At 36.7% G+C, this 24584-nt stretch overlaps 2 protein-coding genes across 2 annotated transcripts in view; both read left to right on the top strand.

The window, feature by feature from the left end:
* Window positions 1-16833, top strand: LOC137406123 (uncharacterized). The gene is made up of 6 exons (XM_068092685.1): window positions 1-64; window positions 297-392; window positions 10282-10405; window positions 14700-14797; window positions 16260-16409; window positions 16790-16833. The coding sequence occupies exons 2-6, from the start codon at window positions 311-313 to the stop codon at window positions 16831-16833; spliced, it is 498 nt and encodes a 165-aa protein (XP_067948786.1). The 5' UTR covers window positions 1-64; window positions 297-310.
* Window positions 16330-24584, top strand: part of LOC137393129 (integrator complex subunit 6 homolog) — a 13861-nt gene continuing 5606 nt past the window's right edge. The window contains exons 1-5 of the mRNA XM_068079554.1: window positions 16330-16409; window positions 17806-17918; window positions 20016-20166; window positions 22519-22634; window positions 24187-24403. Coding sequence (XP_067935655.1) covers window positions 17808-17918; window positions 20016-20166; window positions 22519-22634; window positions 24187-24403 — 595 coding nt within the window. The 5' untranslated portion in view covers window positions 16330-16409; window positions 17806-17807. The remainder of the gene's footprint in view (window positions 16410-17805; window positions 17919-20015; window positions 20167-22518; window positions 22635-24186; window positions 24404-24584) is intronic.

Raw genomic sequence — 24584 nt, forward strand, 5'->3', positions numbered from 1 at the left:
AGGGATTTTGGTGCCGAGCCGTCGAGTCCCACTGTAGCAGTAGACAATTCTGATTCTATAGCAGGTAACTCTACTGTTTTCCTCTTTACTTCATTCACAGTCTAGCAGTATGTCCATCTATTTCAAGTCTTAGTGACCCATTAGGTTTACTTCTTGCTCTCAATACATAGAATGGCTGTGGGGCTTGCTGGTGCTAAAGCTATTGCTAACTGAACTCACCAAATGCGATGCTGCAGTCCTTACACCTATCTGAAACTGGTTTTGCGTTTCTTGTAAAAGATGTTGACGTTTTGCAGTTCCCTCAGGTCACATGGCTGGTATGGTTCAGGGCAACGAAAGTATAAGAGCGACTGGTGTCTTCTCAGCCCATGAGTTGGTTCACATAACACAACGTAAGTGCTAGTAGTACTACGTGGCGCTTGGTCAGTTTACCAGTTGCTTCAACATTCCATTTATTGTCCTGTTTTGTACGTATCAGCCATCACCGTATCTGTGATTTTTAATGTCATACGTAAGATGATGGAGTTGAAGGAAGTATAACACCAGTAACTGCTACATACTCGTGAACTCGTCTAGGGATCAAAATTTTTCATTTGAATTTGGTAAGCTCAGCTCATAAACATGCTATGTTAACTAGTCGCCCTACTTTTCACATTTACCTTCAAAAAAATTATGTTTATTTAAATATGAGTGGTGTACTTCATGCTCATCAATGGTTAGTGCTTTGCTAATTGCCAAATCTCTTTCGTCACTTAAAAAATAGAGGATTATAAATCGTAGTTACAAAACTATAGCTTGTATTTAGACCATAATCATCGCTAACCATGTCATGTAGCTATGGTAACATTTCAAAGCATTTTAGAAGTCAACCTGTCTATGACAGATTTTATTATATTTTCATCATTGAGTTTTTATGATACTGGCCTAGTTTTACCTAAATATTAGAGGTTATTGCATAATAAAACCATTAAATGTTGGGTTTATTTCGAATATGGTTTTACTACAGGTTTATTAAGCAAACTAATTCAATATTTCAATCCACTTTTTAAGAAAATCGCATCATTTGAATGTTTTATTATGATCAAAAGTTGATGATTCAGTACTAGGACTATGTTTATAGCTTGTGGGTTTCAGTGAACAGTTGGTCTTTTTTAGCAGAACCATGAAGTGACACATGCGTAGCCTTCAGGGATATGAGCATAGGCGGAGTTGCTTGCACTACCAGAAAATGTATATATTCTTTAATTGTGCAAACAACTCCATCCCTATTAATCTTTAGGTTATTAAAATTCTTATGGATGTGTGAACCAATGTTGAATAGAAATACTTTAGAAACAATATCGGAAGGACACCGATCAATTTGTTATGTGGCGCATGTTTAAACTATACGCAGAACAAAAGGCCTAGCAGATTGCTGCAATATTGAAGCGTTTTTTATGGATGGAAGTAAATCTAAAGATGCATAATAAATAAATTTTTATATGCCTAAGACTTTTAACTCATTTGTAGCATGCTGAAATATTATTTAACAATAAATATATCTGAAGTTCAAGAAAAGCAAATAGTGCCAACCAGAAAAGTATTTGAGCAAAAATGTATTAATTGTGGAAGTAATACTTTATAACAGCTTCAACACAAACATTCTTACCCGTGACAATGATTACAAAATTGTCACGAGTGCATTGACAAGGCTTTAGGTGCAGAAGGTAGCAAAAATTAATTTGGACTTAACATTGAAAGTGTTGTCCACTCCACACAAAGCTGTATTCGAGTTACAGCTCGACCACATCAACATATACAGAATGATCAATGCGTAATCGGTATTTTCAATCTTCATGCTATTTTAACTACGTAGTTAAAAAAGTTATTTTTAGCCCTATTCAAGATGAATAGTAAAGGGTGACGATGGTTGCAAAGTTTCAAAACATATTTGACTGACTTTTAAACCAGTTGGTAAAAGATCATATCTTTTTAGATTTCATGTCAGTCGCAGCCTATGCAATCATTATCAAAAATGGTCGTATGCTTTTTATTTGAAGTAGTCCTCTTGTGTACCGATCAAGGGAACTGCAGCGAGTTTCATGAAACTAAAGTAAGTTTTAGAAAATGTTCCACACAGTATACAGTCTTTCATATGTTATTATAAGTTATGAGATGTCTCATAGGCAGCTATAAAATGCTAAGTCAGCGCTACTTCGGTTTAACACAGAGTGATTAGCGAACTGAGAAAGGCAAATCCCGATTGTAGTTAACATTAAATCAATAAAGACAGCTGTGCCTTGTAGAACATGGTAAAAATCCTTTTCCATCCTTTCTTTAAGAGTTACACTTTGATATAGTGAACAATGAGAGCAAGCTGGTACCAGGGCAAATGTTGCTCGCTATCTAGGTTTTCATCCTGCCTTTTTCATTTTTATGCCTTTCATCTCTTCTCTAGCACCTTCTTGCATGACCTGAGTGGCAAGTATTCCTTTTATCGTGATAGCTTTTGTCTGCTAGCTGTGTGCTAGGGTCAGCATCTTCCAGGACTATGAGGCAATGCGGTTTTGATATTGAAGCTCTGTTAGTGTTTAGCAAGGTGTCGCTATCAATCATGGTGCTTTTGCATTCACTACCTACGTGTAGGGGATATGCGTATAGGTAGGCATATGGTGTTCAGATTCCGACCACTTGTCTCTCACAATTGTAAAAAAGTATGATAGTTTTGTGTGATGATTGGGGCACCACATCAAGTTCTGTACTTCTCATCAGAGGGGAGTAAGCAAGCGCCTTTCGACCGACCTTCTAAACTATAGCTAGAGAGCTTGGTACATATTTATTGTTTTTAGGCTATGATAGCCAACTGTGAGCTACCTAACAGACATGTTTGTCGAATGCTAAAAATTTTTTTATTGAAGTCATCAATGGATCATCCTTTAATCGATAAAGTAATTGCCATTCCGATCACTCAGCGTATGCAGCAGCATATAAAGGATAACTTCAAGATTATAAGGCACGTAGGTCTCAGTGATTCCTAATCGCATACGCTCAGGCAACAGTAGGAAATTTTGTTACGCATACCCCATAGAGGCACACCCCGTAGAGGCACACCCCGTAGATGCACACCCCGTAGAGGCACACCCCGTAGAGGCACACCCCGTAGAGGCACACCCCGTAGAGGCACACCCCGTAGAGGCACACCCCGTAGAGGCACACCCCGTAGAGGCACACCCCGTAGAGGCACACCCCGTAGAGGCACACCCCGTAGAGGCACACCCCGTAGAGGCACACCCCGTAGAGGCACACCCCGTAGAGGCACACCCCGTAGAGGCACACCCCGTAGAGGCACACCCCGTAGAGGCACACCCCGTAGAGGCACACCCCGTAGAGGCACACCCCGTAGAGGCACACCCCGTAGAGGCACACCCCGTAGAGGCACACCCCGTAGAGGCACACCCCGTAGAGGCACACCCCGTAGAGGCACACCCCGTAGAGGCACACCCCGTAGAGGCACACCCCGTAGAGGCACACCCCGTAGAGGCACACCCCGTAGAGGCACACCCCGTAGAGGCACACCCCGTAGAGGCACACCCCGTAGAGGCACACCCCGTAGAGGCACACCCCGTAGAGGCACACCCCGTAGAGGCACACCCCGTAGAGGCACACCCCGTAGAGGCACACCCCGTAGAGGCACACCCCGTAGAGGCACACCCCGTAGAGGCACACCCCGTAGAGGCACACCCCGTAGAGGCACACCCCGTAGAGGCACACCCCGTAGAGGCACACCCCGTAGAGGCACACCCCGTAGAGGCACACCCCGTAGAGGCACACCCCGTAGAGGCACACATAGGGAAGTTGAAAGCACCCTTAGTTACATAAGTGTGTCTGAAATAATAGCTTCACCGTAAGGTTTATTAACAAACTTCATCAGCTTTCGTGCTCGAGTTAACGACTTCCAACAGATGGTTTGAGAGTTTTTATGTAAAATTAAGTCAATGTTTGATATAGATAAGATGAGTTGCTCCCACAAAAAATTTTTTGACCAAAAAAGAATCCAAGCTTACTTCATTAAGGGCTCTATAAGGAAGCTTGTTTTTATTATCGTCGATGCTTTACAGTTGATTTGTTCAATGTTAGAAAACATCAATTTTTTTACAAGGCAATGAACAATGTCTGCAAATTACATAAAAAACATTTTGTGTCACAACTCTGATTTTATTAGGAGCCAATTAGTGTTTAAACAAACAGGAATATTAGTTTCTCATACAAGATGGATTGTCTTTTGCAGCAAATATATCTTTTTCATCTGATGGCTCTCTAATAGTGGGTAGAAGGCAAAATAGCTTTTACTTTTTATCATCTCTTTGTGCATGAATTTGTCATTATCATGTTGGTTTCTGTGTTAAATTTGTGTCAAAAACAAATTTTCATTCAATTTTTTCCTGGCTTTTTAACTATACTTTGTACACTCACAATTCTATCTACTCTTGTACACTCACGATTCGATCTATTCTTGTACACTCACGATTCGATCTATTCTTGTACATTCACGATTCTATCTATTCTTGTACACTCACGATTCTATCTACTCTTGTACACTCACGATTCTATCTACTCCTGTACACTCACGATTCTATCTATACTTGTACACTCATGATTCTATCTATTCTTGTACACTCACGATTTTATCTATACTTGTACACTCACGATTCTATCTATACTTGTACACTCACGATTCTATCTATTCTTGTACACTCACGATTCTATCTACTCTTGTACACTCACGATTCTATCTACTCTTGTACACTCACGATTCTATCTATTCTTGTACACTCACGATTCTATCTACTCTTGTACACTCACGATTCTATCTATTCTTGTACACTCACGATTCTATATACTCTTGTACACTCACGATTCTATCTATTCTTGTACACTCACGATTCTATCTATACTTGTACACTCACGATTCTATCTACTCTTGTACACTCACGATTCTATCTACTCTTGTACACTCACGATTCTATCTATTCTTGTACACTCACGATTCTATCTATACTTGTACACTCATGATTCTATCTATTCTTGTACACTCACGATTCTATCTATTCTTGTACACTCACGATTCTATCTACTCTTGTACACTCACGATTCTATCTACTCTTGTACACTCATGATTCTATCTACTCTTGTACACTCACGATTTTATCTATACTTGTACACTCACGATTCTATCTATTCTTGTACACTCACGATTCTATCTACTCTTGTACACTCATGATTCTATCTACTCTTGTACACTCACGATTCTATCTATACTTGTACACTCATGATTCTATCTATTCTTGTACACTCACGATTCTATCTATTCTTGTACACTCACGATTCTATCTACTCTTGTACACTCACGATTCTATCTACTCTTGTACACTCATGATTCTATCTACTCTTGTACACTCACGATTTTATCTATACTTGTACACTCACGATTCTATCTATTCTTGTACACTCACGATTCTATCTACTCTTGTACACTCACGATTCTATCTACTCTTGTACACTCATGATTCTATCTACTCTTGTACACTCACGATTTTATCTATACTTGTACACTCACGATTCTATCTATTCTTGTACACTCACGATTCTATCTACTCTTGTACACTCACGATTCTATCTACTCTTGTACACTCACGATTCTATCTATTCTTGTACACTCACGATTCTATCTATACTTGTACACTCACGATTCTATCTACTCTTGTACACTCACGATTCTATCTATTCTTGTACACTCACGATTCTATCTATACTTGTACACTCACGATTCTATCTATTCTTGTACACTCACGATTCTATCTACTCTTGTACACTCACGATTTTATCTATACTTGTACACTCACGATTCTATCTATTCTTGTACACTCACGATTCTATCTACTCTTGTACACTCACGATTCTATCTACTCTTGTACACTCACGATTCTATCTACTCCTGTACACTCACGATTCTATCTACTCTTGTACACTCACGATTCTATCTACTCTTGTACACTCACGATTCTATCTACTCCTGTACACTCACGATTCTATCTACTCTTGTACACTCACGATTCTATCTATTCTTGTACACTCACGATTCTATCTACTCTTGTACACTCATGATTCTATCTACTCTTGTACACTCACGATTTTATCTATACTTGTACACTCACGATTCTATTTACTCTTGTACACTCACGATTCTATCTATTCATGTACACTCACGATTCTATCTATACTTTGTACACTCATGATTCTATCTACTCTTGTACACTCATAATTCTAAAAAATTTAGTCATGGGGGATGTCTATTAGTTGCATAGCTCGCTATGTATTTAGCTAGATATAATGTTAATATGACTAGCTGCCGACTATTTGCGGCAGCAGCTGAAAGATTTCTCTGCGTTATTTGCGGTATTAGTGCCTAGTCATAAATTCTTGCCAAAATAGATTGAATTGGGACATTTTGGCCATAAACCAAGCGGATAATACCCAGGTGCAAAAAGTTTTGCCACATTTGGTTGTTGGCACATTTCGAAAATTGCGTTTGTCGTTTGCCAAAAACTGTGGGACGTTGCTAAACAGTAGGGAGTTTTGCGAATGAAACCTATGTGACATTCAATGAAGTCCTTATTCGAAAGTGCCATTATAATTATAGTCCATTCTCTGCTGGTCTGAAGATCAAATCCTAATAGTCACCATCACTGAATGATTAGCAGAACTCAAGATTTGAACTCAAAATTACCCCTTATGTATTTTGATAAGTAAATATTTTGTCTGCTGATGCCATCTGATACTTGAACCCTAGTTTTAGGTTTTCAATTTTAAACATCATAGATAAAATCTCTGAATGACGTACTTGTGGCAGTTTAAGCTATCTAAGTGATCAGTGGTTTGCAATTGTTCTGCAATTACTTGTTTTGTTACTGCTCAATTTTTTCAATATATATTAAGGTTGCTAGTAGGAAGTTACTTTTTGTACTACTTAAGTATTCTTTGTAAATTATTTGTACCCGCTTACGGTGTACGATTGCCAAGCACTAGTGTGAATTTGTTTCTCTCGACGACAGTTTTAGATTGAAAACCTCAAACACACATGTAATTAATAACATTAAAATTTATGTTTTTTTATTCGAAGAAGAATATGGTTGAAAAATGTGTGAAACCCATGTTAATAGCAGTTTATCCCAAAGAGGTCTTTTTGCACAATTATTATTCATTTGCACACGTAGAGTGTTGCATGAGTTGACTTCTATGCAATTAATAAGAAAAAATCAATTAATTGAAATACTTGCGCTAAGCAAACTTGGAGGTGGTTCATGGAATGATATGATATCACCAATCTAGCTTCTTTAGAATAATGACACTGTTCTAAAAACCATAAAGAATTTTTTAAATTATGTTCAATTTAAGAAAATATTTTCTTTGAGTTGTCTCTTTGTTTCTATGCTCGAAATTTCTATTACTACAGCCCTCATCTGGCTTTTTCTTGTCAGGCCTTTCATAATTGATTCTAAAAGCATCGGCATTGTTAAATATTCATTCTTCAAAAACATAATTGCTTTAAGGTATAACGATGTCACAATTGCCCTTGATGTATGCTAAGGATTGAACTCATCATTAACTGCAGAGGGTCCACATTTTCTTGACTGAAATGAAGCCTCTTTTTATGACAGCAATGTTTTCGTTTTAGGGTAGATATGACTTATCTACAGTCGCGCAGTTATACGATACAGTTTTTAATTTAAGGAAAATATTCAAGGCGCTTGAAATATAATTGAAATGAAAATTAATCCTGTCTGTATTATTGGCCGTTGGCCATCTGTCTGTCCACTTATCTGTTCGCTTTTTCTGTCACAAATCAATAGTTATTCTCTCGGGTTGGCACACTTATTCTGAGTCTTTAGAAGGATGCTGATTAGCTCAGTTGGTTTCAGCTGTATGTCATGGATTCATATTAGCCGACATTTTCGCTATGTCATTAATTGTATGTATAGAAGTTTGTGGTGGCAGAAAGGTTGACATATAAAACACTATAGCAGTAGCTACCGTTTGGCTTGTATAATTTGTCAACAATATCTCTGCTCAGTTTTCTTTTTTTTAATTTATTTGTCCTTTTGCTACCTTAGCTTTTTAACTTTGAGCGATCATCAACCTCTCTCGAAATTGCCATTGCCAGTTCATACTCTGTAGTTAAAATTGAACTATCTATAGTGGAAGTATTTTATTATTTGCTAATATATTTGCTCGTTTTATGGCTTTAGTTAGATTTTAACTATCAAGTTTTAAGTTAAATTTAAGTTTATCACACTTTTAAGTTGTGCAAACTTTATTTGTATGAAAATAACCAATTTTATAAAAATTTATTTTTTGTTTGCCAAATTAGAAACAGATTTCACATAATTACATACAACAACAAAAATTAATTTTAAATAAATTTTTGTTTGCGTTAACCAACATTGGCAGTTGCAGTAGAGTGATAACCAAATCAAAAGTATTGCTCAGTTACTGCAATATCCGGTTGGCCAATCAGACACCAAATGAAAATATCTTCTTATTACATTCACCTGGAAAATATGGTGATAAATTGAGCTATTTACTTACTATAGTATATTAGCTGTTCGCTATATTTCGAATTTTAAGCACCCTTTGATAACGAAACTTAATAATGTTAACTTTAAATAAAATATTATGGCAAGAGGTATTTTTCAGTTGATGGTTGCCTCAAATATTTTTGGCCATTCCAATTTAACCGTAGTTGATTTTTTTAGTATGAGGTTTTGTTAGATGAGGTTTTCTCTTTGTTTGCTGTTTAGAGTTAAACGAGGCAACCAATAGAGTACTTATGATATTTCATGAGCCATTGTTTAGAGATTGCCGCTCAAGCAGATCGTTTTGTAGGTGATTCACATCGGTATGTCATAGCTGAAAGTGAAAAATTATTTAAAAACTAATTGATGTATGATTTTGCTCATCGATGCACAGCAATAATCTTTTTTCTGTGGTTAGTTGATTGCCTCGATTACCTTCGCATGAATGACAATCCACGACTTCAGTATAATAAAGTCCTCACCTGTTACATGTCACGCCTCTCTGAAAGATTGCTGTCATTAATGCCAGCGTTTCTCATAAATAAATATCAGTAAAATCCGATCGGGTATAATACAAAATAAACATGAAATATAAGCCGTACGAAGAGTTATAGAAACATCGGATGACCAAATGATATGTGAGCTTGCAGTTGCTAGAGCCTCAAATCAACTGACGCAAATGGGCAAGTGCTTTAACGATTTGCACTATATTCCTTTGCCTCATGGCTTGAAATAACATTTGAGAGGCTCGGTTTTTCATAACTGTAAAATCTTGTGATATTCTGACGTAAAAATATCTTATATAATAATGATATGTTACTAATATAAAATAATGATAATATACATATATTATGTAAAATTGTTATATATAGTAATTATATAAAATATCTTAAGGTAACCTGCTTTTTATATACTTATCTATCAGTTTGGTTTTAATTTCTCTATAATGGTTTTATCTGCTTACTCTACTATTTGATTATATTTCGACTGCCCATTTAGTGTTCCAGCCAGTTTATTACAGTTTTCAAACCAATTTAGTTAGATTGAGCCAATCTAGTGCTTTCTACCTGATTCACTAATTATAAAAATTGTGATGAATTATAATTAGTGACTAATTATAAACATCTATGATGTTGCCATCATAGATGTTATCGTAGATTGTTTCTATTCTATATATTCTCGCTATAGATGTTAGACGCTGCCGAATGATGCGCCTTCGTTTGTGTTCTACTGAAATAAATAGCATCGGTATTCCCACCATTTTGTCAGAAGACTGTAAACTTGGAGCTATGGTTGAAAAAAAAATGTTTTGTACGCAAATGTGCATGCTACATGTCTTCTTCACATGGCATTCTCCACTTACAGTTCCCATTCTCGGTTTACCCAATCTGGTACGAGCTAGATTGACAGGGAGCCCTAAGAGTAATCTTCTCTCCCTTGCTTCGCACTCTCGCTGGAAGTCCATGGCCAACAAGTTTTACAAGTCATAAAACTGACTGCATAAAATTGTCCCGGCATGCTGGAGAGAATATGGTTTTTCGAGTTTCATTACATTAATGGATTATTATATATACCGGCTGTGAAACGTAATGCTTCCCACATTTAAAATTATACCATTGATGACTCTACATTTGTCACTTGTTTGTCACAATGTTTACTTCTTTTACAGCATCGATAATGCTTGGATTAGATGGATCATCCATGAGGCCGCCCACTTCGCAGTACATCAGTGTAAGGAGTATGTCCATGCCAGGTCCTGCTCATAACGGAGGAGATGTGATGGCTGCTCACAGGTATTGTTAATTATGCAAGCCTTATGACTGTGTTGCTGGTCAGTATGTCTGCATGGTCGAGTCAGTATTATTGCTCTGGTCAGGATTACTTCACCATAGACTCCTACTGTACCTCCTGCTTAGTAGCTATCACAATTGACCCTGGAACTATAAGGTTGGTCTATAGTTAGTGTATGGTTGTACTGGAGTTACTGTGTGGTTAAACTGGAGTTACTGTGTGGTTGTACTGGAGTTACTGTGTGGTTGTACTGGAGTTACTTTGTGGTTGTACTGGAGTTACTGTGTGGTTAGACTGGAGTTACTGTTTGGTTAAACTGGTTTCATTAAGTAGTTAAACTAGTTTGGTTGTACAATTTAACAAATATGAGCCGATGAGTATCAGGGAATGATTTATCTATTCTCAAAGTATGGTTGTGCTGATACACACAACCATACTGGTAAAGTAACTGGTACAGAATGTAACAGGTAAAGAATATTAGGCTATCAGGAGTAGTTTTCTTGTTTTGTTTATTGTTTTATATATATTCATCTTCTTAAGTGTTTGCCAACAAAGCAGCGGTAAGGTGCGATATGGTGCTATGAATGTTTGAGCATCCAATAAAATTGGGTTATGTAGTCAAACCTCGCAGTAGAAAGCTAATTAATTTTAGGACTTCATAAGTTTGATTTGTAGCTTTCATAAACATATACAGCATTTACAGCAACTTTCATAAACATATACAGCATTTACAGCAACTTTCATAAACATATACAGCATTTACAGCAACTTTCATAAACATATACAGCATTTACAGCAACTTTCATAAACATATACAGCATTTACAGCAACTTTCATAAACATATACAGCATTTACAGCAACTTTCATATACATATACAGCATTTACAGCAGCTTTCATAAACATATACAGCATTTACAGCAACTTTCATAAACATATACAGCATTTACAGCAACTTTCATAAACATATACAGCATTTACAGCAACTTTCATAAACATATACAGCATTTACAGCAACTTTCATAAACATATACAGCATTTACAGCAACTTTCATAAACATATACAGCATTTACAGCAACTTTCATATACATATACAGCATTTACAGCAGCTTTCATAAACATATACAGCATTTACAGCAACTTTCATAAACATATACAGCATTTACAGCAACTTTCATAAACATATACAGCATTTACAGCAACTTTCATAAACATATACAGCATTTACAGCAACTTTCATAAACATATACAGCATTTACAGCAACTTTCATAAACATATACAGCATTTACAGCAACTTTCATAAACATATACAGCATTTACAGCAACTTTCATAAACATATACAGCATTTACAGCAACTTTCATATACAGCAAGCGTTCAACAACTGGATGTTCCAAGATTTAGGTCGCATTTTCCGTGACAAAGCAGTGTCAGTTCTATTAAACCTGCTGGTATTTAAATACTTTGTAGTTTCTTTCTGTCAGTACCTCTTGCCCTCCAGTTGTATAACAGGTTTTGTGACAAGGCACGTCTTAAAATTCCACAAATTATATATAAATATATATATATCAAGGATGATCCCCTCATGATACAAAATCTGCCATGATTATCCACGCTTGAGACTCTAATCTATAATCCTTAGCAAGCCTTTGTCATTTTTCACTTTCATGAATAACCCCAAAAATTCTGAACATCAGTTACCATAGACCACTAGTAGGAATTCAGGTTTTATCCACTACCCACTGTAAAAACTTCATGCGTTGCCATGCGAGTAGCTAATACAAGACTTGAACAAGTTATTAGCTTTTGAGATGGATTGAGTTCAAACAACAATAAGTTGTTTGATAGATTCTATGAAAACTTGAACCAAGATCATATCCATAACAGTGATTGGTAGATTTTAGTAAGGTTGTGAAATGCACATTCATTATCATACCAGACCGGCATGGCTGCTCTCAAGACAGCAGTTTTAGATTACTTCTGTAAGGTATTTCATTTCTTTTAAGAGCACTCATTCAGTGGTGTTTTGTTTCTGCAAAAGTCATTGATGCCCACAATTTACTTCAAACTTGATTGTAATATTATTTGACCTTATTGAACAACTGCTTGTTCATGAATGTGTTAAAAATCTACTGTCTTGTTAATGTCATGCGTAAGCGTTAAATTATAGGTAATTATTCACGAGTTACACAGTTGGTAGCTGCGGTTTAGGTTTTCTAATTTAGAACACATTGTTTCATTTAGTGTGTAACTTGCCTATGCCATGCTCATTGCGCCTTACTAACCGCTTCAATAGCAAGCTATAACCATCACTAGGGATATTCAGTGGGCAATAGCTTAGGCAGCAGCTGCCGATAAAATAAACGGTATTGTTCTTTCGGCTCAACAGCTGTTACTCGCATTACGAGACACTCTGTTTTTTCGCTAATGGACATATCATGTAGTTGCAAAGGTAGGATAGAAGATGCACTGTGAGGTTGGGCTGGTTAGAATAATGGACAAGGTCACGACCAAAATAAATTAACTCGACCAAAATAAATTAACTTGTTTGTATAGGCAAAAAATGGAGTGCGGAGACATTTAGTGCAGGAGACATTTAGTGCAGCGCCAGTTCAGAACCAAGAGAACAGTTCAGAAAATGATCTGCTATTTTCTCATGAACCCAAATTTGTGGATTGCGATTATTTCTTTTTCTTATAATCAAATTTCGCTGGCACTGCATCCTTATCATCAAATTTGGAGAGCTGTTTAAATATGTTTTTATAGTTGTGCTGTAACCATTTGTCACTCAGACATGCTGCCAGGGTGCAGTCATTGTAACCTCCTTATAGTACTTATAGAAATGTCAGGCCTGTTAAATTTCATTTGTTATTTTAATTACCAGGACATGCTGAACCATTTGATTTAATAGACATATATACCAACGCATTCAATAGACATATGCTGACACATTTAATAGACATATACCAACGCATTCAATAGACATATGCCGACACATTCAATTGACGTATCCTAATATATTCAATAGATGGATTTTTACACATATACTGTATATATACACATATACAGTATATATTTTTTGTGGTAACACATTCACAAGTGGTTAGTGTTATCACTATTCACAGTTATTCACAAATAATCACATGATGAATTAATCCATCACGTTTCCCCATATTATATTATGCACTTGAAGATACTAAACTGACCCTGCATGCGGATTATCTCGCCCGTCTCCTTACAGTTGAGCAACTATTCATTTGTTTTACACTCGCAGATTAATGTATTTATAGAAAATCGTCCTTCTAATTATAATACAAAGTCAATACGCTGCGGATGTGATATCGATATCACCAAGCTTTGCTGAGTACAGTTATTTTAATTGTAATTCAAAGCTTTATTTTTGCAAACAATATTCATGAAAATGATGACTCGTATAGCGGGTGATGGCTGTGATTGGCTGTGATTGGCTGTGATTGGCTGTGATAGTTTGCTGATAGAGTTTGAACACTAACTTAGTCATCACTAAGCATATTAACATTTGTCTCTCTTCTGTGGGAATCTTCACTAATTTATTCCACTGGAAGTTCTATGCATTTAAAATCACTATTTGCATTTCATACACAGCATTACATAACGGTATTAATATTTATTATTGGGCATGTTATAATATTCGATGTGGGTTTCTCCCAATCGCTTGCTTAGGCGAATGCAAAACGCCATTTGTGTTAGCACAGCTTTCTTCTGGTCTTCTATAAGTCAGCTAATAAATGTTATACACTACTCCGAATGTTACAAGGATAGTTAGCTTCAGTTAGCAATTATTATAGTTGGGCCACTACTTGGTTAGACTATCAACAACCTATATGAAAAAAAATGACTGTTTGGTTCTTGGAGATCGCTGTATAGTTAACCTGATGTCTCTTACGATGTGACTGGTGTCTCTGTATGGTGGTGCGGATGTCACTGCATGGTGGTGCAGCTGTCTCTATATAGTGGTGCAGATGTCTCTGTAGGGTGGTGCAGCTATCTCTGTATGGTGGTGCAGATGTCTCTGTAGGGTGGTGCAGCTGTCTCTGTAGGGTGGTGCAGATGTCTCTGTAGGGTGGTGCAGCTATCTCTGTATGGTGGTGCAGCTGTCTCTGTATGGTGGTGCAGCTGTCTTTGTATAGTGGTGCAGATGTCGCGATAAAATAGTGGTGCAGATGTCTCTGTATAGTGGTGCAGATGTGTGTTTGGTGGGACTGGTATCACTCATATAGCTGACCATATTGTATTGTTGTTGTTCAATGGTTGCAGACAGAAGCGATTTAAGACATCAGCTTCCATTTCTGGAGAAGAGAATGATGAAAATGATAATATACGACAGAGCACGATGTATCCCAGCTCACCAACAGGTTAGGCTCTTTCACATTTGTCATGATTTTAGTTTCTAAGCATGGTTGTCACATAGTCTAGTAATGGTATTATGCGCTGTAAACCAGATAGCCTGTCGTGACAAAGCCAAGGAGCCATGCAAACCTTACCTTTCCTAACAAGAATTTTTAAGTGTTATAGCATCATACCCTTTTCTTGTTTTAGAGACTTGAAAAGCTTTACAACCCTGTAAAATAAAACTAATTACATTATAGCCGCTTCACATGGCTAATTATAGTAAGTATTGAAATTTAGATATAGGTAAATAGGGACTACTGAACGAGGTAAGTCGTAAGGCGACAACTTAGCCCTATGAAAATCTATACATAAACAGCGGTGTGCTGTGAAGGTCCTCAAAAGTTCCTCCGTAAAAATTAGTTTGCGGTGTGAAGTAACATCACAAATATCATGTTTATTTTAGAACTATTTTTTTTAACACAGTTTTATAATGGCTGGCGTAATAAAGTATTTATCAAATGCATAAATGTAAGGTAATGGTATCCTTCACTATTCGTTAACCTCTTAACCTTGTGATAGATTCATGTATAAATTGGTAAAGGTTGAGGTGTGACTAATGCATGATGCTTACACTTTCACTTACACTTTTACCATAATATGTCAAGACAATCATCGGCGGATCACAGTATTCAGGTTTCACTTTTATCTACACCCGCTCACTCGTTCTTAGCTGGTGTCATTATTTGTCTGTTTTTCACCTAAAAATTATATATAAACTGCTACATCGCTGGCTGCGCATAGCGAAGCTGTCAAGTGTCACTAGAACTGTATAGTACTTTATTATCTTCAGACTAGAATATAACCCAATTTTGGCCTTGAAAGTCTCTGTACTTCCATAGTGATGGCGGGCCAAGTCGGTGACCTACTGATGTGTTTCAAATGGCCAATCTTGATGCAGAATGTAAAATGGTTACGGCTAATTTACACATAGTTACGCGTCAACTGCTCATGCTCCCAGTACTTCTGGCACTCCTTGTGATTTAAGGCATAAGATGCATTACATATGGTTTTTAAAAAAGATAAATTTATGCTGGGTACAGCTACCGCTCAGCCCATGAATGTAGCGTCTGTTGAAGGTCCGTTGATCCCTTTGCTGTACTTTTCATTAGAGATGCTGGCGATAAATGTTTTTATCTGTTTGCTTCTCATTGCGTTTGCATTGGATATATAATAAGTATTTAAATATAAGAAATATTGATTTAAATATGCATATAGATAGTTATTGCTCAAAAACAATAGAATAAAAGCTGAGCCAATAGCAACACTCGCAAATGACCCTTATCATTCGTTGTGCCAAATTCTACGTGAGAATTCAATTTTAATTTTTAAATGGAAGCCAGACAAGTTAATGGTACATTTTGCGGTGCTGCACATTCCGGTTTGCAGCACCTTCTAAGCTCGCTGTAGTTCGGTTTGTTTTTGCAGAAATGGTGCAAAGTCCAACCCAATTAACCTCACCTAGCGGACATGATCTTATTCACCCTGACAAGATAAAAAGGGATAGGGGTGGTTTTGTATCAGTTTCCTGCTCACTCCAAAGGAACTCTACTGGATCACTCGACGGAGAGGCAGCACGTACGTTTACAAAATTCTTTACTAGATATTTCATCACCAAATATTGCATACTTTCTCTCCTTCATCATGGAATTATAACTAGTTCAATAGGTCTGGTTTTTCGCAGCCTTTTTATCGGTAAATTCATAAATGCTCAGTTTGATCCACCATTCTATATATATTTTATCGTAGTAGAGATACGCTTAAGTTTTATAATTCATAGTGACACAGATTGAAATTTAGTTTTAATTCATCATAACTATAAATTTCAATTACCATCATAAAGCTCCATATCCACAATTGTTTTTGGGTTGTTTGCTCTAAAAGCTTGTTCTAAATGAATGCAAAAGAAATTCCGGCTGTTCTAATTCGAAAATTGCCAAATTGTTTCTTTATCTTAGATTCACCTATCGACAACTGGCTGGCTGATTCACGCACGCGCTGATTATATTGTCAGACATACATGGCTCGTTGAGCTTCTGTCAAGTTGGGGTCGATTTTTGCACAACAATAAATAATTAACAATATATTTGAAATTTGCCGCTAAAAACTTGGCTAGTGAGTGATTTTACAAAATATTTTTGACAATTAACGTTTTTGCGGTGGATGGCGCTGCAGGAAGTGGGTGCCATAAGCTATTGCAACACGATATCAAAAATGTTTTTCAATTTCGGCTAGTCACGAGTTCATTTCTGACATAGCTATGGGGGGAAGTTGGCAGCGCCTACGATGCAGCGCATGAGAGTTATTTTACTTGCAGCTGCTCAAAAGAGTACTTTACTTCTAAAATGGAAGTGAATATGATTTGGCAACTGTTGCCAGTATTTACATAGCACACGCTACATGACCTGCACAAGGCTTCTGAAAAATTTAGTCTTTTGTTGGCTCTCATACACAAATGACACGAGGATTAACATATTCAGTATGTACAAAAAAATGTAGGTATATAAAATGCTCCTGGTATGTTTAGGCCACACAAATGACATATTGTAAAATATAATATATATGTAATCTAATATTATATAACATATATATAATAAATATAAATTATATTTATTTTATATAATATATTTACATCCAGCATCTAACTTCATTAGTAATTTGAGGAAGAAGATTAGAAGAAGCTTCAGATTCACAGAAATGCATGAATTAGCATGTTGTTTTATGTCATCCATCTTTTTCTCAATTGTTACATTTTTTGTTTTCACAATTTTTGTAAAATATTCTGTTAAAATATTTCACAAACTTGGTATTCAAGTTTTACAAAAACGTTTAGATCTTGAGGTACTTTTAGATGCTATACTGTTTACTGGTTGATAGTCTTTATAGTTTTTGATTGTCATTCACACAAACCTCACAAACCTCAGTTTATGCTTTGGCAAACTCACTAGTTATCATGTCGGTGAATATTTCGCAGCCATGACAATCACATCATCTCAGCAGCAAGCGCATGGAGGGAGTGGTGGTGATTCTTCTGCCCTCACTGATCTTGCCACGATCGCCTGTCAAGAACAACCGAACCCAAATCAGGTATGGTTTCCCTTCGACCGTAAGACAAGCTCGTCGCCGAGTCAAGAAGTTGTAACTTGCTTTTGTTAAAATTGCCTGCTACAGTATTCGTTTATCGTTCATACGAGGGGCATGCCTGCCTACAGCGACAAGCGAGGTTTTACCTACCTGTGTCCGCCAAGAAACGATTGGCTCATTTCAGGCTACAATCCTTTATTTATTCATGTAGAAATGTTCCTTTTACCAAGCTCGTCTATTCTAAGATATGCATTACATGAGAAATGATGCGCTATGGGGCATGATAAGCACCTTTAGTCGAACATCGTGAGTATTATTGCCTGTCGAACTATTCAAAGCAGATTATCTCAAGACCTGAAATTCGGTCTCATCGTATTTTAAGCTTTCATTTTAAGTCACTGTAAGCTTGAGGAAAATATTCACAATAGGGTGATTTATGCAATGAGATTAAGATTTGAATTTTTAATTTTCAATTTTCACAGATTATCCGTGTCAGCTTACTCTTGTATATATGGCTCTATAGTATACATGTATTCAGCGCTACTATCAGATATCCCTGCAGACTTATCTGAATAAATCTATCGAGTACAGCGCCGCTACTCTTTCATGCCGTAGAAAATATATTGTGAAAAGAATTATATAAATAACATTTTTATTAATGTTTGTAATGAGGTAATGAGAAATTATGGCTACAATATTACCCAATTCTATGAAGAAGATGATATTTAGGGGATTTATAATATATATTAATCTAGCTCCTAATATACTGTTTATCACATTTACCATATAGCGCACTAAATAGGTGCATCTTTGTGTAAGCTGTTAATTGGATTTTATATTAAATATATGTTTGTATTTTACATCTGGCAGTTTTTAATGTCTGTCCACCTATTTACTAATACCTAATTAGTAGTTTTCAAGGTGCTGTGAATTGTCATTGAATAAACCTGGATACTTACACATATTTATTTTGACATTCGAGGTGAATAAATATTTGCGGTTTTGTTTTACGTGGATGTTACTAAGAAGGATTACTTTAACCCTGAAAGTGCCTTACCAAAAACTGCTATGATTAGCTATTTGCTTAAAATCCTACATTTATGTTCTCTGGTGATGCCGTGCTTTAATAAAAGATGCTTTAAAATGTTGCCATGCTTTAAGAAATAATAATGCATCTTTGCCATTTGAGAGATTTACTTAAACACGGCTGTAAAATGCTTCAGTGATAACAAAATGTAAGTAAAAGAATATTAACTTTTGCTTAATCCAATCCTTCGTTTTTTCGTGACGTCGTTCTATCGTTGTCGGCCATCTTTGTAGACAACTTTTATCATTAAAAGCACAAAGCTTTTGCAATGAATTTTTAAAAACGATAATTCCTTCGTAGTTTGCATAGTAGTTACATGTTTAGAACAATTTTGAACAATATTTTTATTTCAAAAATATCGTTCCCCTATTACTATGTGTTTTAGCAAGTAATGAAATTGACTGATGAGGTGGTATATTAGCCAATGTTGTTGTTAGCATTAGTCAATAGGGCATAAACAGAAGAGTGGCTGAACAACAACTACAGCTAGATTTAGTGCTGATGCCTGTGGAATTATGTGCCTAACATGTCCGTAACATGTATCAGTAGAAAATTTGAGTCTGCGTAGGCACCTTTTTATTCGTAAGCTTCTGCAGCTAAATAAAGCATTCAGTCGGTGGTGAAATATCTATTTCGATAGGAGACTCGCTTCACTCAAGATCAATGAGATCAATCACTTTTTTGTGTAGTGGTAGGTCAGCTCTGATCTGCCCTCGGCTGCATCGATCACAAAATATTGATAAATCAATTTTCAATGTTGTCATCAATCACGACATTTTAGTGTAGAGAAGAGGATGTGCCAGTGAGTAGTGATTTATGCTGTGACAGTAATGGCAGTGATGGAGTAGGTAACTGATATCTCTTGATGGCTTATCAGCCTGGAGTGCTGGTCACACCTGGCTGTGTCTACTGCTGCTTGTCTAGCTCAGCTACTGTTGCTAGCCAAGCTGCGACAATTTCGTCCATAGCATTTCTGCATTTTAGTTTACCTTTTTATCTATTGCCATTTTTAGTCTAACCCAGGAACTCCTACCATTCGTTCAGCAGCAAAAATGAATTTTTTGAGCTCCGTCTTTGTTTCTCCACCTATTCCGGGACCTCCAGTCAGACCCGTGGCGCTTGTCGGACAGAATGCAACGACTTCCTCAGGTGCTACTAGCTCAGGTAAGGAACTTTTGTGCAACAAAAAACCTTTGTGGCCCAAGGGCTTAATGCACATTAAATTACGTATGTTGCTTTACAGAACCCACATTTTGTTTAGGATAGAGTTTACAACGGCCTGGAGTAGAGCTAACCGCGGTTCACTATGGATATTGTTTAAACCCCATTCAGCTACATGTATGTAGCCGCTTTTTAAACAAGGAGCTAGTCTTAGCGCTATTTAAACTTTTGCCAATAAAAAACAGGTTTAGCACAAAATCCTGGCCATCACAGCTCATTTTTTGAAGGTAATAACGAGATTGATAATTAAACCGACATTATGAAGATGGTGGGTGTGGCTTTGATGGCATAGTAGACACGCGCAAGCAGTATTATTCGATATAGCTAGCTAAGAGACTGTCGTGTAGATGTTTAACATATACATAAATATCAAATCATATGCCCTCCTTTACCCACAGTATTCTACCAGTAAAATGTTAACATAATCATTTCTATGTTATTAATTTTTTAAATAGAAAATAAAATGGTAAAATATGGTATCGGTTTATAAGTATATTTCTAAAAGATTGGAATGTTTAGCGTTCCAATTTAGCGTTAAACTAAGATGAACATCTTAGTTTAGACAATACAGTGAAACCTCCGCATATGAAGTTCATTTGTGCTGAGGTCTGCTTCATATAATAATATCATCGTACAGTATGCTTGAGCACTGCTTCATATAATAATATCATCGTACACGTATGCTTGAGCACTGCTTCATATATTAATATCATCGTACACGTATGCTTGAGCTCTGCTTCATATAATAATATCATCGTACACGTATGCTTGAGCAAATATATATATTGTCATGAGATTACAGTGCAGTTTGCTTACTTCATTACTCAGCCCTAAAACTTTCATTACCTCCTAATAAATATCCTACTGCAGATAATTACATGTAGCAATAATACGGTTACAGCGGACCCCTGACATACCATTTTAATTCGTTCCAGTGTTGGCATCGTAAGGTAAAAATATTGTATAGAGAGGTATAGAAACCTATAGTAAATATCTAATGCAAACACCCCTTGGTAAAAATCATCAAAATTTTATATAGGTACTGTACATATTTTATTTTGTTAAATTAAAATTAAAAAATTAGTAACAAAATAATATGTTAACCTTAGTAACTATAGTTACATACAGTAACTTTAGTGTATTTAGTGGTTATGGTCTGCAAGAAAGTGTAACAATACAATGTACTACGTGCAGTACGTACCGTAGGAAGCTCTTACGGTCGAGGCATACGTTTAACATAAACGTTGAATTTAATCTAAATGAATTTAGCTTACTAAATACTTACATAAAGCTAAGTTTTAGTACATATTTTTAACTATTTTACTGAATTTCAACTTTTTCATCACTAAAATTATATCACTAATTATATCACTATCGCTAAAATTATACCTATTTGTTTCTGGTTTCATTTTCACAATGATTAATAACGAATAACACCAAACTAAGCGAGATTGAGCATCATATCTCTTTAATTCGTTATCAGAGGGAATTCATTGAATAGCATATCAGCATATCTATTATTTCGACATAATCAGCACACTGACTGCCAAATTTGAATTTCGAGGGAAAGTTTTGTTGATTTCATATGGCAAAAAATATTTTGTATAGAGAGGGGTGAAAATCAGCGTGTTCTACATAGCAGGGCGAAAAGGTTGTATAACAGGGTCATCGTAACCCGAAGGTGCACTGTATATTATGTAAACTGTAAAAAATTAAATGGTGCTCAATAGCTAAATTGATAGTCGCAATGAATAAATATAAGTTTTGCTTTTATTTTCATTTAGACGCATATGAAAAAAGTATTGCTCAACAATGTGTAGGTTGGATTTAGAGGACAGTGAGGTGATGTAGCTTCTTTAATTTATACTAGGTGATGTTTAAATTATTTCGTACATCTCTATTTTTCTATGTTTTCCATGTAGTTGTTAATTATCACCCATCATTTTATCCTCACTTGTGAAACTGCCATGTTTTGAGTAACTTTGAATATCTTTAGGTGTAGAGGCAAATAATCTCTCATGTTGTACACCGTACTTGACTGTCGGTACATGCGCTTGTTTAGATGACATTGTAACTCGCCTCTTACACAAGCGCTGTCTGAAATTGTTATAATTCACATTGGTTAAGCCAGAAAAGTTTGTTCAAGCAAAACATCTCATTTGCCTCATATGATTGGCATGCATCTATTACGCTTGAGGCTTGTAAGCATTACACGCAAGCATTGGTCAGTTGGTGTGAAGCAGGTTTTAGGCATTCGTAGCCAAAATCTCAAACTTTTTATTGATTATTTTATAGCCCCAGCACCTTCTGCCATGTCGGAGGGTGTGCCAGTGACGAGAAGCATCATGACTAGCCCTTTCAATCTCAGAGGAGACCATGGTTTCACTCACATTCATCCCCAGCCCACGCAGGTATGACTTTTTTAGTTGTTGATACTTTCGTCGAAGGAACTATCAAAAACGACAAAATCATGTAGTTTTAAAAGGTGAACTTGCACGACATTTTTGCAGGTTTTATTCGAAAGTCTGTATTTTCCTATTATTCGTGATCGTTTTTTATGTTTAAGATGATCTGACTGCCAGGATGTTTCAAGATTAAAATCGAAAGAACTTGGTCGCGGTTGGAACACTCTGAAGGAAAATCTGTGCAAAATGATGTCACTAGTTTCTATAATTTTTAGTTTTAAGCGATCGTTTTTAGCAATCATAGACAAATACCGATACTTTCTGATAAAATTACTAAAATTTTGTGCAAGTTCATCTTTGAATCTCACCGCATCGCTGCAAGCCAAACAACGGTAGGCAAATTGTAAAGTGGCACTGAAGGTGTTGCAAACAACTATAGTTACTGTAGGACCAGTTGCTAGCATGCCATCGTAGCTACAAAAAGCTTACCAGCAACATAGGTTTACTTTAAAGTAGATGAAATAGCAAGGAAAACGCTCAAATCAATCATTTTCACATTTCCTTAAGAAGTCTGAAACAAAGATTTTGTTAAGCTAGTCATTTCTGGTGTACATTGTTATGCTAGTCATCTGTTATTAATTAGTGTTTTGCTACAGACTAGCAGTCCAGTGTAGACAACGTATCAGTGTATTTAAATAGTGATAAGGTTGTCTTTATAACAGCTTTGTTGGAGTTGTTGGAGCTTTGTTGGAGCTTTGTTGGAGTTGTTGCAAGCGGCTGGCACATTTTATAACAATTGTATTTAAGCAAAATTCGTGTTTTTCCATGTACTAGTGGTTTCAATGTTTTTGTTCTTTGGACCCAGTAGAAGTAAATTATGTTGGTAAAGATTTGTTGGCATACTGTAAAAATATTACTAAGGTACATTGCAGCGGCAATAAAAATGTTAATATTATTCACTCGCATCGTTTTTGGCATGAAAAATTCTTCCATCCTGCGAACAATCGTGTTTAGTACTCAAAACCTAAGCAGTTAGTTTTTGTCTGATAAAGAAATCATCAGAAATAAATGAACCTGTTTGTCATTGACTTATTAAAGACAATGATAAGAGTCTGTCTGTCTGTTAGTCATGCTTCCTTGTTGATAGGTTGGTTCTTAAGCTTGCAGGTCATGACTGTTGTGCACCCAGCAGCCGCGTGCACTCGCTTTCAGTTTAATAGATTGTGATATCAACCTTTATCTTCTATGATATCATGGTTTTTGCGGTTAGATTACAATATTTTAAACAAGGAGATAGTAGCGACTCTAGAGTGCACACGGCTTGAGAGTAAACATGCGTTTGATGTGATACGATATGATCGGCCTGGCGATGAGGCGTGACAAACGAGCCTTACCTTCGTATCCATTATTCTGCCAAGAATTTGTCGTGCTGGCTTCTCATCATAGTCTTCTTAGCCTAACTACAGTTCATACTCCAGATATTAACCCTGTCTTTGCCGCTGTTGCCAATCAACTAGTGATTAGTTATTTTCACCTTGACTCCTTTCTCTACCAGCAGTTGTTTAACTACCCCACAATCAGCCCCTTCAGCGGAGTCATTTCCCCTACCACGTTCAGTCTGCTCGCTTCTCCGGTACCGACTCCTCGGACCACTCCTCGTTCAACACCCATACCAAGATGGCCGCCTAACCTGCTGCAAATGGATGACAATATGGACTATCAGACAATGATGGCCAACCTCGCGGCTGGGGCTCACAACGACGACCTGGCAGGAGGTACAACTATGTAGCCTTGGTCTATCTAGCCTGAGTCTAGCCCTGGTCTAGCGAGAGGTAAGAGCTGCGTCACCTACCGCCAGCTGAGTAAGGAACATGCATCCTAGTTTATGTTGAGACAAGCTATGGCTATATACGCGCTTCCTGTGAGAGGGTAACTGAATGCATGTTGCTTTCTTAG

Source organism: Watersipora subatra, chromosome 1 (genome assembly GCF_963576615.1).
Source record: "Watersipora subatra chromosome 1, tzWatSuba1.1, whole genome shotgun sequence".
In the NCBI taxonomy this organism is placed as follows: domain Eukaryota; kingdom Metazoa; phylum Bryozoa; class Gymnolaemata; order Cheilostomatida; family Watersiporidae; genus Watersipora; species Watersipora subatra.

Bases quoted from the DNA above. Each gene is read 5' to 3' on its own strand.
- LOC137406123 (XM_068092685.1), top strand. From the start codon at position 311: ATGGCTGGTATGGTTCAGGGCAACGAAAGTATAAGAGCGACTGGTGTC. The intron at 393-10,281 runs GTAAGTGCTAGT...CTTCTTTTACAG, and splicing joins GTTGGTTCACATAACACAAC to CATCGATAATGCTTGGATTA. The intron at 16,410-16,789 runs GTACGTTTACAA...TCTTTATCTTAG, and splicing joins ACTCGACGGAGAGGCAGCAC to ATTCACCTATCGACAACTGG.